The sequence below is a fragment of the Lycium ferocissimum genome, chromosome 10, assembly GCF_029784015.1.
Source record: "Lycium ferocissimum isolate CSIRO_LF1 chromosome 10, AGI_CSIRO_Lferr_CH_V1, whole genome shotgun sequence".
NCBI classification, from domain to species: Eukaryota; Viridiplantae; Streptophyta; class Magnoliopsida; order Solanales; family Solanaceae; genus Lycium; species Lycium ferocissimum.
In genome coordinates, this window is record NC_081351.1 from 48,266,415 (window position 1) to 48,280,291 (window position 13,877).

Consider the following 13,877-nt stretch of genomic DNA (forward strand, 5'->3'; position numbering starts at 1 on the left):
TATTTGCTTTACTTCTCCTCCTGGGAGATCGTTCTATTCGTGCTTGAGGAGTGATCCCATCGGTCCGCTCCTTTTAATGGACATTCTTAGCCGTCCTCCTTGGTTAACACCCCATAGATCAGATAGTGAACTCTTTCAGACCCTTAGATTCACTTGGTTGGGGCTGAGTTTCAGCCTGCCTTCTGCCGAAGTTAAAAAACCTTAGAGCTGCCTAACCTGCTGACATCCCCGCGAAGAGAGTCAGAAATTCTTACAGGCTGAATGCAGCCCTTATGTTGAAGTGCTAAACGTGAAAATATTGCACCAATATGCAGTATTTCAGGCTCGAATGCCAGCCAATCTTAATCGAAATTAAATTGTACAATTGAAATGCTTGCAGAGCAGAACTCGAAGAAATTATTTGTTATGTAATACTCTTTTAACACTTGTACATCAGTGTCCGTGGATGCATGTGAAGAAATATTGTATCACTTTCGTTAAAATTCCAGCAGGCTCTATGAAACTCCTCTTGTAAAAAAGAATGAAATAGAACATTTACCTTGAGCTACCACTCTGAAACTGAACATTTCCTATAAGAATCTTTTATAGTGGATTGGTCATTGTTGTTTTGTCATAGGATGTGGCGTATTGTTTATGCATTACCACCATTTAAATGCAACAACAGAAAAGCGTATCAAAGAGCAAAAAAGAAAAAATGGTTATCTTAATGTGTTATATAGTAGGACGTTGCACATTATTGGTTGGTCTTTCTTGTTTGATATTAGGATGTCTTTAACGCTGATAACCACAAATATCAGATAGGAGTCTTTGGAATTTGTTAAAAGAGAAGGGATCTTGATGTAGAAAAAGTATATCCAGTAGCCTATTACTCGTAGCAGATAATCGAAGCATTTTAGAGCTAAATTTGTGCCAATTCATTGATTGTTATCTTTCTCCCCTTTTCGCTCTTTTACTTTTTATTATTCGTTAGCCAACTGCAGGTTTACGAGTCAAATCTTACATTCTTGCATTTAGCTTTGTTATTGCTACTCTTTTGTTTCATATATTTTTCTTTGTCAGGATAGGTTGGGATGATGCTCAGGGGTATGGGATTTGCCAAAGATACTCCAATCTATTTGGCTTCTGGGAAGATTTACCAGGCAGATAGATATCTAGCACCTCTGCGGAAGATGTTCCCTCTCCTACAAACCAAGGAGACTTTGGCAACCAAAGATGAGCTTGCTCCATTTGAGGTATAACTTGATGACAAGCCATTTCTTAAAGAAATTGTGTTAGGACATCAAATGGACTAGATATTGGACCAACTCAGAAATGGATGTGTCCTCTGTCTATTTTTGCTCTAACTGAACCTAAGTTTCTCGGGCAAGTATTTGTTTTGGGGGAGGTACCATGTACATAGTTGCTTACATTCTTTAAAGCTGCCATTTTCCAAATTACTGAGAAAAAGAAATTTTGAGAACTGAATCAAGAGAAATGATCTCTGCTTAGCGAATTCAACTAACACGGATCTGCATTAATGCCAGAAAGCACTTCCAAAACCCAGAAAGCTTGAGTTAGCAGTGATTTGGTTATTTCAAAAAATTTACCCCTTATTCAGTTTGACATGAAAACGAAAACAGCTGAGAGGATTCTAGTTACAGGAACATTCACCATGAATCATGTCATATTCGTGATGTGTCCATTGGAGTGTTGATTGGAATTCTATGTTACTGATTTACTATTTTGTGGAAGCAATTATCTTATTCTTTGGGAAACCGTATAAACAAGTTAACTTCATTTTCTTCTATTTATTTTTTTGTTTGACAGGGTTATTCATCAAGACTAGCTGCTGTGGACTACCTAGTATGCTTGTTTAGTGAGGTATTTGTAACCACTCAAGGGGGAAACTTCCCTCATTTTTTGATTGGTCATAGAAGGTACCTTTTCAATGGACATGCCAAGACTATCAAACCTGATAAAATCAAGCTTGTAAATTTATTGCAGAACACAAGTATAAGGTAAGATCCTTTTCCTATAGCTCTCTTTTATTTTCTTCTCTTTCTGCTTCTCATATAACTGCAAGTGAATTCCCGCTTTCCTTGCCTGTAAGCATTGTACTCCAATAGGTAAAATTTCATGAAGGAAAATGAGTTTGGTTGAGAAAATTTGTCTCGAAATTGTCAAGAATCACTGTTCATTCCTTTTATACCCTTTGACTCTTTAACTCTTTCTTACTACTTTTACTCACTTTAAGTCATATCACTTGAAAAGGTAAAAATTGTCATTACAGAGGCTACAAAAAAGTTTGAGCCCCACATTTCCCATCACTCTCTCTCACACCCAATACATTTTTGCAGCCATGAAACAAATCCATAGATGATCCATCAATAAGTATATTTATAACAAAAAGAAGTCTTGGTGATGGATCAACAAAGCAAATAAAGAACAAACAACATTAAATATATTTTAAAAAAAAACTATAAATAAATTATATGATTATATGAACATAAATTAACTAATTTAGATCAATATATGATAACACTAAGGAATTGATTAACTATGTAATAATACAAGACATTAATATATAATTTATTAACTATAATCAAATTTTAGTTTAACTATTATCCTTAATAGTTATGCTTATAGAGTTGTTAATAGTTAAACTATAATACATTTAGGGGTTGTTGGTTCATGGGATAACCAAATTATAAATTTAACCCCAAACTTAATCTTGGGATATCCCATCAAACTTGTTATTTCATCCCACCTGGAAAGTGGAATAAATTAATCCAAGGATTATAAGCCCGGAATAACTTAGTCCGCGAACCAACCGACCGATTCAGCCTTTGTTGATCCATCACCAAGACTTCTTTTTGTTATAAGAACATACTTGTCTATGGATTGGTTTAATGGTTGAAGAAATGTATAGGGTGAAAAAGAGAGAGTGATGGGAAGGTGGAGCGCAACTACTTTTTTTTTTTGTAGCCTTTATAATGATACATTTAATTAACTACACTTTTTACTTTTTCAGGTGATGTGACTTAAAGTGATTAATAGTCTTAAGAAAGAATGAAAGATATAAAAGTAATGAATAGTAATTCTTGACAATTTCAGGACAAATTTTCTTGACAAATAAACGCACTCTTTCATGAAAGTATGAGTTGCTGACACTTCTTGATCCCAATTCCCAAAGTTAGAACTATATGCATTTGAGTTAACTTATTTTTCATAAATGATGATATTATCTAGTGGCAAAAAATCTAACCAACCACATGCTAAAAGTATATATTAAAAGAAAATATTAAGTTCCTAAGTTAACAAATCTGCTAATTCTGTTGCCTCGAGGAATTAGAGTAGACGTGATCATTTACCTGAATCAGGAAGGATCTTATACAGCTATCCTTTGGAATTGTAAAAGTCAAACCTTGTTCTACTTGAACTAAAATAGTTGAAATGCAAATGAATGATGAGTTCAAATGTGCATAATAACAAAGTAAAGGGCATGAAATGGAATGAGCCTGCCCCTAAAATTGATCATTTCAGAAATATATCTAGATTTTGGAACACGAGGAAGAAGTTCGTGTATGAGCCGATTCTAATGCATTCGAGGTTGACTCTTGCCAATCTAGTATCATCTCTGTGTTCGTTTTATCTTTAGATGTTCTCTTAAAGTGCCAGGCAACTTCTGTTACCTTCTCAAAAAAATAAAAAGTGCCAAGCAACTTTATCTTAATCATCAAGACCACAACATCAATGTTTCTGTTTTTCTTTTTTCTTAATTGTTCTTTTGTTTTCCTTAAAACTGCTTAACAGCTGGATTGATTTCAAGGATCAAATGGGCTCAATGCTGGCCGAAAGTGATAGGAAGGGCATAATGGTACCTAGAGTTAAAAAGTCCACCAGAAAAGGTTCTATCTATTCGAATCCTTTGCCTGAATGCAGGTGCCTTTGGGAGTCAAAAAGAACTACCAACCGTAGCAATTCGTACCTCATGGTAGATCGCTGAGATTGGTACATAGTTCTAAGTTTCCTGTGATTTGAGCAGTCTAAATTGGGATCCTTTTGCAAGAACCAGTTACTCTTCTGGTTTGCTTGTTACCTCTGTTACCGGTAACAAAGTCTCCACATGGTACCATGCTATTTCCAAGGATACAAGTACGCTACCAGCTTATCATTATGGGGTCTGTCACTTTATGTGCCTATGGAGAGTGGTAGAATAGAGCGAAAGAGCAAGTCCAGCGTTGATTACAGGAATCAAAGATTGTTAAAGCATCTCAGTCGAGATCATAAGAATTTGCCTCCAGTTTTGCCTTAGCCAGCGAGGCAGGACATTTGATCCATCTGGAGTTGATATATCAGTTCTCAGATCCTAAAGGTTTCAGCTATAATTTCTCTAGTCTAGATTTTTGGTTCTTTCTTCTTCTTAGGTTTTGTTAATGCCTTCACATTGCTTTTGAAATTTTCTGCTCGTAATCTACTAGTTGTAATGCTACAAGTTTTCTAATGATTAAATTTCAAGATTTATCTCCAGCGTTTCTACCTTAGCAAGTGTCAAGGATTTTTGTAGTACTTTTATATAGTATTGGACTGAGATGAGATTAAATGGAGCGACATGGGAATGATTATATGTTAATTCTAACGCTGAAGAAATATGCATATTTAGTGGCATAATGTAAAACATACAGATATGACGCGTAGTTATATGCAAAACACAGGCTCTTTGTTTATATTGTCCACTTTAATTTATGTTGATTAGAGTTAGATGTCAAGTTGTGAACACATTGCGGTGGTAGCATTACATTTGTATGTTGAATTGCTAAATATGTTGCATGAGAGGATGGGAACTGCAAGTGCTAAAGTGAACGTTACTATGTTGAGTAGATATCAGTATTTATTCCAAGTAAACTGTACAAAGTATACAGAGGTTAAAATGAGAATGACCAGACATTCACGAAAGTTTTACTATGCCTTCAGTCTTTGGAGACTGATAAGGTCGACATCAAACGAAACAATCTTGACTGGGATCCCATACACTTTATTTTAAAATGTTAAAATATAAAACTGACTGCAGGTTCTTTATGGTTTCTACATTTTCAATATTTAAATAAGATGATTAATCAAGATCCTATTAAAATCTTATATTTATGACTTACCATCTACTTGTAGAAAACGTCGATCTATCTTAGGACGAAAAGCATATCCTGCTAAAATCTTATATTTGCTAACTCTTGTTTGTTCGAACCATTTTTGTGAAAAAAGTCAACCTATTATCTTAACTAAAATAGCTCAAACAAATTACTTTTTTGGAAAAACTCAAGATTTTTCCTCCAACATAAACCATGCAGATACCAAAGAATTAATTCAGACTTGGCTAGGCAGGATGATCTCATGTTAGATGATCAGATGTTTACCTAGTTTGCTTTCTTTAGCTGTGGGCATACACATAAACAGCATAAAAACACTAATTGGAGATTCACGTGCAAGAGTTTGCATCAGGCTCTTCAAAATGTTGCGTGATACAATTATTTAGACTAGGTTAGTAATAGGGTAAGCTGAGGAAAACAGCAGTGGATTGTCTAAATAAACAAAATATGACATGCATCATAAAGGGAACCAAAACAAAAACATCCTCAATGTTTTCTTTATACGACGCTAACATGCATTTGTCCAGGATGAATCAAAGTGTTCTTTGAACCAAAAAACAGACTGGTAAGGAGAGGCCACCGAAGCTACCAACAATAGCATTACAATACACCACCATTAAAGAAACCACCTGAAAAGGAACAAAAGAGCCACAATGAACATTGAACAAAGAAATAAGCAAAAGATAAGAAAATATTTCACCAGATAAAGCACACAATTTCAGGTAGATTGAAATAAAACAGTGTTCATTTGAGGAAGCCACAAAAGCATCAGTCTTAAACCCAGTGACAAAACACCACCATCCAATACAGATTTATACAATAGCCCCAGATTGCTAACATAGTTCAAACAAATAATACCCCTTCATTCAGTAAAAAGAGAATCACACAACAAGAGCAAAAGAATGGGTCGCATTTCAGCAATCTATGCAAGCAGTCATGAAAAAGTTCCGGTTTTAAAAGTTGTCCAGACTCTTATACGACTAAAACCTGACCACCCCAACCATTAGGATCTAGCCAATAACTAATAATGATAACTTCTCTTAGTAACAAAAAGATCACTGAGCAAGTAAAGAAATTTTGATCACCGCCAGAACCAAGAACAAAAACAGAGAAGCGCAACCGAATACCTCCCTCCATAGGAGAATTTTAAGGTTGCACAGAAGCAGCAAGTTGGCTGAAATTACAATAATTAAGTATAAAACAAACTAGGCCTGTCGAATGAAAGTATCTCTTCTCTCTCTCTCTCTCTCTCTGAGGAACTCACTAGTCTAATAAAGGTTTAAAGATACAATGGAGCTTCACAAAATGTGACAAATCAGATGCAAATCTAGTTTAACACACACAACCGAGAAAGATTCTGGAAGTAGAACCTGACTCATAGAAGAACACCTTGAGAGACCCGTGCAATAACCATTCAACATATTATACAAGGTTGCGCATCTAATGCTTCATCGTTTCAATAACTTTAAATAATGGCTTAATGCATATGCGGCCCCCTAAACTTGTCCCTTTTTTCCATTTTGGCACCTCAACTAAGTGTTGTTCCTATCTCCTGAACTCGTCCTCAAGTGTGTCTATCAAACACAATCCGACTTACATAGTATTCCATCTTCAATGTAAGAACATGCTAATATATATTCTAATATAATTATGTCATCTTTTAGCTAAGATTAGCAGCAATTGAGAGGGGGAAAAATGAGTAGCTCTTAATTAAGCTCACAAAAGGAAAGTAGCTCTTAATTAAGCTCACAGTGAAAGAGCAAAAACCGACACATCCATGACCTAAAGAATAGCTTACCACGTGTCTAAAATATTACTCCACCTTCATTTCCCTAATTTAATTTTTGCTTATAATAAAAATCAGATTTAGGGGATTTGATAGACATACTTGGGACGAGTTCAGGGATTCAATAGGAACAATACTTAGTTGAGGTGCCAAAATGAAAAAAAGGGGCAAGTTCAGGGGGCCACGTATGCATTAAGCCTTAAATAATAAATCATCACAGACATTTTTCCAACTCTTTCTTTATGGAACGAATCATAGTGTAAGAAGCATGATCAACAATAACCACCCAACTTTCTCAATAATCACCACATACCAAAAATGGCACATTCACAACAATCCTCACTCAACCCCTAATGCCCTTCATTATTTTCCCTAATTTTAGACTTATCTATCAAAAATAGACGTCTTCAACCTGATTTTATTTGGTGTTAGTATTGCTGGATTGTTAATTCTGGTATTGCAGGACAGCAAAGAAAAGGCCAGTAAGTATTCCATAAGCCTGGTTGTACCAGAAACATTCTCGTCCTCAATTAATGCAGTTCTACAATTGCTATGTATTAGCCATTAACCGGACTGTTACTCTTCCAAGGTTTGGTACTCCACATGAATCTTCATCATATACCAAAAGTTAGCGAAAAGGTCTATTTTCCTATTCAGTATGCTCACATACACTGGTACTGGTTAGTTATCCATAGCCAATGTCCATGTAACATTGGAATATGAGAAGATCCTACACAAAGTCAAACTATTATGCCAATCCAGCCCCAAGACTCACTCAAGATTTCATAACATGCAATGCTGCCTCACTATCTATCTAGATATATTGTCTTAAAAAACATGAGTCTCTGAAACATGATCAGTCTCCTTATTTACTCCCCATGCCCATCTCCCATCTCTGTTCACCACTACTTTTAACTAAAGCGTCCTGAATTTCCAATTTATTAGTCCTTATGTCCCATAATATCTAACTGTTTCTGCTTCCCACGAACTAAAGAAAGTGATCTTTGAAAAGTATTTATGCATTACCAAAGCACTTTGGTTGGACTAACACTATATTCTTTCACATATATTATCAAAAAGAGTGTTGAATGGATACTTTTAAGTATTACTTACATTGTTTCCTTTCCATGTCTGGTAAATAGACCCATTCATGGATCCAGATAATGGATTGGGTCGTTTCGGTATATGGCAAAATTTGTACCAACCAATTTTCCTACAATTTTCAAATATAAAATTCTATTTTAGCTAGATGCAAATTACTTTATGTGCGGATTAGATATTCAAAAAAGGGAAACTAATCTTTGAAACTTATAAACTTCACAAAAATGGTGGGTCAAGCGGATCACATCTTTGTCCTAAGTGATCAAAATTGATTTTCTTCTACGGGTATGTGTCACTCTGCAGTCATAGAGAGGACAGTGATATTGTAATTTTTAGATAAGTTAATATCCCATAACAAATTCAATGCAATAAAAAAACAACGAATATAAGATTTTTCCCAAAAGATAAATACATAAATAAGCTAGCAATTGATTACCTACTCAACGATTGAGTCCAAGAAGCATATTCCCTTGCTTGGGCAAGTAAGCAACATTAGGAGTCTTAGCCAAAGTCCCAGCAATTTCTCTAGAAGCTTCAATCCTTCTAAGCTCAATCAAACCCATTCCAGCAGCCGCAGTAGCATCAGAAATCAGCTTAGCAGATTCGCTCTCTCCTTCAGCCCGAATAATCGCCGCCCTCCTCTCTTGATCAGCTTTCATCACCACAAATTTTGACCTCTCAGCCTCCTGTTGAGCTACCTGCTTCTGCTCCACAGCTCTCGAAAACTCAGTTCCATACGACAAGTGCGTGATCGCCACGTCATCAAGCACAATGTTGAAATCCTTGGCACGTCGAATCAAGCTCTCGCGTACAAGTGCGGATACCTGTGGCATTAGGGGTGGCAAAATCAGCCCATAAAATCATGGCACGCCCAACTCGTTTAGGTTGGGTGGGATAATGGCCCGCTTATCTTATTAACTCAGCCCATTTGACCTGGTTAATGCCGCCCGTTTAAAAATTAGGCTGATATGCAGCCCATTTAAAAAGTAGGCTTATATGCAGCCCAGACTGACCCTTGAGAAACTCTGTCTAGATATATTTAAAACGACATTTTGTCTATTTGATATGTTATTTATATTTAGTTAGTCATAATATAAGGAAAAAAGTTTTATTAGGCACTCAAACAAATTATAAGAACACAAACATAGAATTTAAAATTTACCAAGGGGCTGTTTGGTAGGATATAGTAGAGAAAATAATACATCTATTAGCTTTGGTTTTACTAATCCCTTGTTTGGTAGTGTTTTTCAAATTATTTATACATGCTATTCAGTACTATTCTTATACACAGCAAACAATGGTATTAGCAAAACAAGGGTTATTAATATATGAATAAGCATGGTTAAAGACAGAAGTGCCCTTAATACACTAAACCAAACATTGGATAAGGAATAATCTCAGCATAACAAATCCTAGCATTACTAATACTCCTTATTCATTATTATTGTTATACACTCTACCAAACGACCCCTAAGAATTTGGTTAATTGGGTTATGACCCGGTTTTTAGCACATTTCAAGCCAACCCATTTAGCCCAAGCATTAACTCAGCCCAATTTCAGCCCAACCCAACCCAACCCGCCATTTAAATTACATTCTCTAGCCAAATATACAAAAGTAGATACATTATCATGTATAAAATATGTATATTTTACGTATAATACACATTATATTCAAAAGATATAGATTTACGGACTATTGTTTTGGCGGATGGCTGTTTATGTCAATTTCTCTGTTTATTACCCTATCCAATTCCAGCCCGAGACGCCCATTTGTACTGTTACTTTATATTTGATGGTAATATAGTTCTATAAACAGTCAAAGAGATTAATTGTAGGTTAAATATGTTGAGTAGTATATCACAAGGACCAAAAGCAGAATCTACTAATAACTCAGGGACCAAAAGTAAAATTTAATAAGAATTGAGCGGGTTGGGTAATGACCCGATTTTTAGCCCAACCCATTTCATCCCACCCGACCAGCCCATTTAACACCCCTAGTACAGTATACCTGTGGCCTCTCAGTAAGTAACTGATCAGCATTGAATTGAGCAACAACAGCTTTAAGCACTTCATTACCAATAGAAGGAAGCACTTTCTCATCATATTCAGTACCAAGCGTCTTAAATATCTCTGGCAATCTCGGCACTTCAGGTCTAGACAATATCCTTAAAGTCAAATTAACCATCTGTAAATCCTTAGTCCCCGATATCGAAGAAAACGTATGTGGCTTCGTACGAATATCGAATATGTACGGTTTTTGTAGCCATGGGATTAAAAAATGAGTGCCTTCACCAACGGTATCGTCGATAACTCCACGGAAACGGTCAAACAGAACGGCACGTTGACCGCCGTCAACTGTGTAAAGGGATGAGCTGAGAAGGGTACCGCCCAGACCCAGAGTGAATGCGGCTCGGGCTATGTTGGTTAGGAATGAAACTGCGGCTTGGCTACCCATTGTAATTTTGTTTTGTTTGTATGTAGAAACACACAGAGAGACTGGGATTTTGATTTTATTAGGGTTTATAGGGTTTTAGAGGAGAGTGTGGATTGCTGTGGAAGCAAAAAACCTAATTGAGGAGTCGGGTTTGGGTTTGCACCGACATATTCAAGCCCATTGCAATTTGTATCATTTATTTTTTGGACGAAAATTATTTTTAACAAACTTTAGCTTTCTTCAAATCAAATCAACTTTTTAAAACGATGGTCATTCTCATCCTTTATCCTAATTGACTTTTCAAATTTTTATTTTACCCTTACATTATCAAGCTCGTCTTTTTTTCTTTTACTTCTTCAAAATCATGATTCTTTTTATCTCTTTAATTTATGTAACAAATTTCCTATATAAAAAAAAAAATTATTGTCGAGACGGAAAAAGAAAAGTGAGAAGAACTAGTTGACTATATAACTTCATGACGTTCTATAATGAAACAAATGAGAAGAATAAATTTTTTTTATTTAAAATAATCAAAATTCTGATATTTATTTCTACAAGTAAAAATAAGAGGTAATAATGACTTTATAAATATATTTCAATGCATGATAATACAAAATAATTAATAAAAATAGAGGTTTATTCTATAATAAATTCCTAAAAGAGTATCTATTTATATTATAAATAGTTTTAAATTATAATTTAAAATATTCCATACGACAATCAAAACTCATTTACATGCGATAATAGAGGATAAGAGAGAAACTTAAATAATATACTTACAATATATATATATATATATATATATATATATATATATATATATATATATATATATATATATATATATATATATATATGTATGTAAAATATATGAGAGAGTGTGTGTGTGTATACATACATAATTTATATATATATATATATATATATATGTAATATATGAGAGAGTGTGTGTGTGTATACATACATAATTAATGCATGTACATACATAATATATACCTAATGCATGTAATATTAAAATACCAATCATAAAAAGTAATATTAGATTTTGCGATAAATTTATAAGAGGATTATTCTAATTATACTATGAATTTAAATAAAAATCTATAAATACCTAGGTTTAAAATATGAATTTTATATAATTTAAAAAGGTAATACATAGATGGAGGATTGATAATGTCATGGGTAAAATAGACATTGCATATGATAAAGAGGGAAGAATGTCTATTGTTCATAGTTGAGGGGGAGTTTGATTATTAAAGTAAAGTTGGGGGGTGAAAATAATTTTATCATCATTTTTTAACGTTTTAAACTAACAGGAAAACAAATAAATGCAAGAAATGGAAAGAAACAAAAAAGTAAGAAAAATACACAGTAGAAATAACAATTGTAAATGACTATATGGTACACCTTCGGTTTAAAATTACCGTCCACTTAGTCTTTAGCACACCAGTTAAGAAGATATTAATTCTTACGAAAAAATAGGTATTTTGACTAAACTTCTCTTAATTAAAAATTGCATATTGACTACTATTAACTTGAAACATTGAGATCTGATCACTTGGCACTTAGTAAGGGCAAATATGAAAAAGTAAAGCTAATTCCTTTTTATTATGTAAGTGGACACTTATTGTGTTACACCCCGTAAGTGTAACGACCCATTTGGTCGTTTAATGTGCTACTTGACTTAAGACAAAATGACAGTTTTAGTTAAGAAAGTTCAAGGTCACACTCCATAATAAGTTAATCGAGTTAGTAAGAATATCGTTATATATATATGGTTGCCTTAAGTATCTCGAGGTGACATGGCAACCTAAAGGATTTGAAATCGTGTTATGAGGACGTATACGAGGTAATGAGTGCCCTTTTAAATTATTTGAGATTATTAGTAATGATATAGAAGATGGACAAAAGATATGAATATACTTTTGCGACTGGAGTTTCGTCGAAGCTTTGTGAGTTCTTTAGTTATGTTTAAGGTTATTGCGATTCTCCAGACCCTTCGAGACACGTGTATGGATTGTTATGGATGTATATGAGTATGTATATATATGTGTAAGAGGTTACATGAGGTTTGGAAGAGGATTAGAAGTTAAACGAATCTAAACGAAATGAATTGGAACAACATCAGTAAAATCTCAAACCAGATTTTTAGCCCATATTGTTGGAGGCATATCTCCTAGTATATGAGGAGTTTTAAGGTGTTTCAAAAGCCTAAAATGAAGTTCATCGAGTCTAGTTTCCAACGCAACAAACCACTCGTCAAAATGATATTGGGATAAGGAGATATGGACGATGAAAATTGGGCTTGCGGGGCGTGAAGTTGGGACCAGACAAGCATTTACATTTCGGCCCATGAGGCCCATTAACGTTAATATATATGGAAAATTCATTTGGGGGCTGGTCATTTTCATCTAGGAGCTTCCAAGAATATTAGAGAGAGAGGAGAGAGAGCTTCTAGGCTAAGGTACCATTTTAATCAAAATCGAAGCCGAATCCCGAAGCTCATGAAAAGAAAAGCGTTGTACGTTGCGTTGCCTTCAGTTTGAGCTAAAAATCAGCCAAAAATAAGAGTGTTGACGTGGTTTCTGCATACTTATGGTAAGATTAAGGTCCCTTTTTCATTGTTAATAAGTTTATTTAGAGTTTTAACGGATTAGAACGGAGAAAATAGCGTTATAAACTCGTTTGTTGTTTTGTTGAGATTTATGGATCGGAGGCTGTTTTAGTTGAATTAAATGGATGGGATTAGCTGAGTTATGATGTATAATAATGGTTGTTACTGTTGTTGATGTTGTTGATGATATTTTGGGGAATTTTTTTGTATGATTTTTACGTGGTTTGTTTTGTGATGATATTTTGGGGTACATTTGGTATGATTTTTGTGTTTGTTTTGTGATGATATTTTAGAAATTTGTTTGGTATGATTTTCGTGGTAGTGTGTGTGTTGTTGATATTGTTATGATTATTTTGGGTTGTTGGTGAGTTGGGACGAAGTAAGAAAAATAAGGGAAATGTTGCCGGATTTTCGTTAGATTGTTTGTTAGCTTACAATGAGTAGTAAAGAATGACTTTCATCTAATTGTGGTGTGATTATTGCCTTGTTATAGATTACAAACTTGGACAGTAGATTTTAGACGAATAGACGCGCTTGAAGGTATGTAAAGCTATCCCTTATTTCTTTTTGGCATGAATTACATAAAACGAGCGGACGATAAACGTACATAATTCCAATGAATTCTAGTTCTCAGTGGTACTTGACATAATAGTTGTCTTTGATTCTCCAGTGTTGGTTCATTCTAATTATTCTATTGAGTCTCAGATGATGATTTAATTTGTATATGGTTGCTCATGATATTCTACTCGTGCATCTTTGTTAATATATCATTCACCGAGTCCCGGGCGGGTATGTATTCGTGCACGGTTTCCTTGCAT

At 34.6% G+C, this 13,877-nt stretch overlaps 2 protein-coding genes across 3 annotated transcripts in view; one reads left to right on the top strand and one right to left on the bottom strand.

Annotated features, from left to right (window-relative positions):
• LOC132034975 (O-fucosyltransferase 11-like) overlaps positions 1-4,587 on the top strand; it is a 7,667-nt gene extending 3,080 nt beyond the window's left edge. Inside the window, exons 4-7 of the mRNA XM_059425298.1 lie at positions 617-624; positions 1,065-1,232; positions 1,807-1,997; positions 3,793-4,587. Of these exons, the coding sequence (XP_059281281.1) occupies positions 617-624; positions 1,065-1,232; positions 1,807-1,997; positions 3,793-3,985 (560 nt within the window). The 3' untranslated portion in view covers positions 3,986-4,587. The remainder of the gene's footprint in view (positions 1-616; positions 625-1,064; positions 1,233-1,806; positions 1,998-3,792) is intronic.
• Positions 4,588-5,451: 864 nt separating this feature from the next.
• Positions 5,452-10,500, bottom strand: LOC132034152 (prohibitin-3, mitochondrial). 2 transcript variants are annotated; one of them, XM_059424422.1, is made up of 3 exons: positions 10,020-10,500; positions 8,451-8,834; positions 5,452-5,752 (listed from the first exon to the last, which is right to left on the bottom strand). In XM_059424422.1, the coding sequence occupies exons 1-2, from the start codon at positions 10,464-10,466 to the stop codon at positions 8,451-8,453; spliced, it is 831 nt and encodes a 276-aa protein (XP_059280405.1). In that variant the 5' UTR covers positions 10,467-10,500; the 3' UTR covers positions 5,452-5,752. The 2 variants fall into 2 exon arrangements, with proteins under 2 accessions (XP_059280405.1, XP_059280404.1); XM_059424421.1 differs by having other exon boundaries at positions 8,447-8,834.
• Between the last annotated feature and the right edge of the window lie 3,377 nt (positions 10,501-13,877).

Coding starts and splice junctions, on each gene's coding strand:
- LOC132034152 (XM_059424422.1), bottom strand. CDS start 10,466: ATGGGTAGCCAAGCCGCAGTTTCATTCCTAACCAACATAGCCCGAGCC. Junction 8,835..10,019: donor TACTTACTGAGAGGCCACAG/GTATACTGTACT, acceptor CTAATGCCACAG/GTATCCGCACTTGTACGCGA.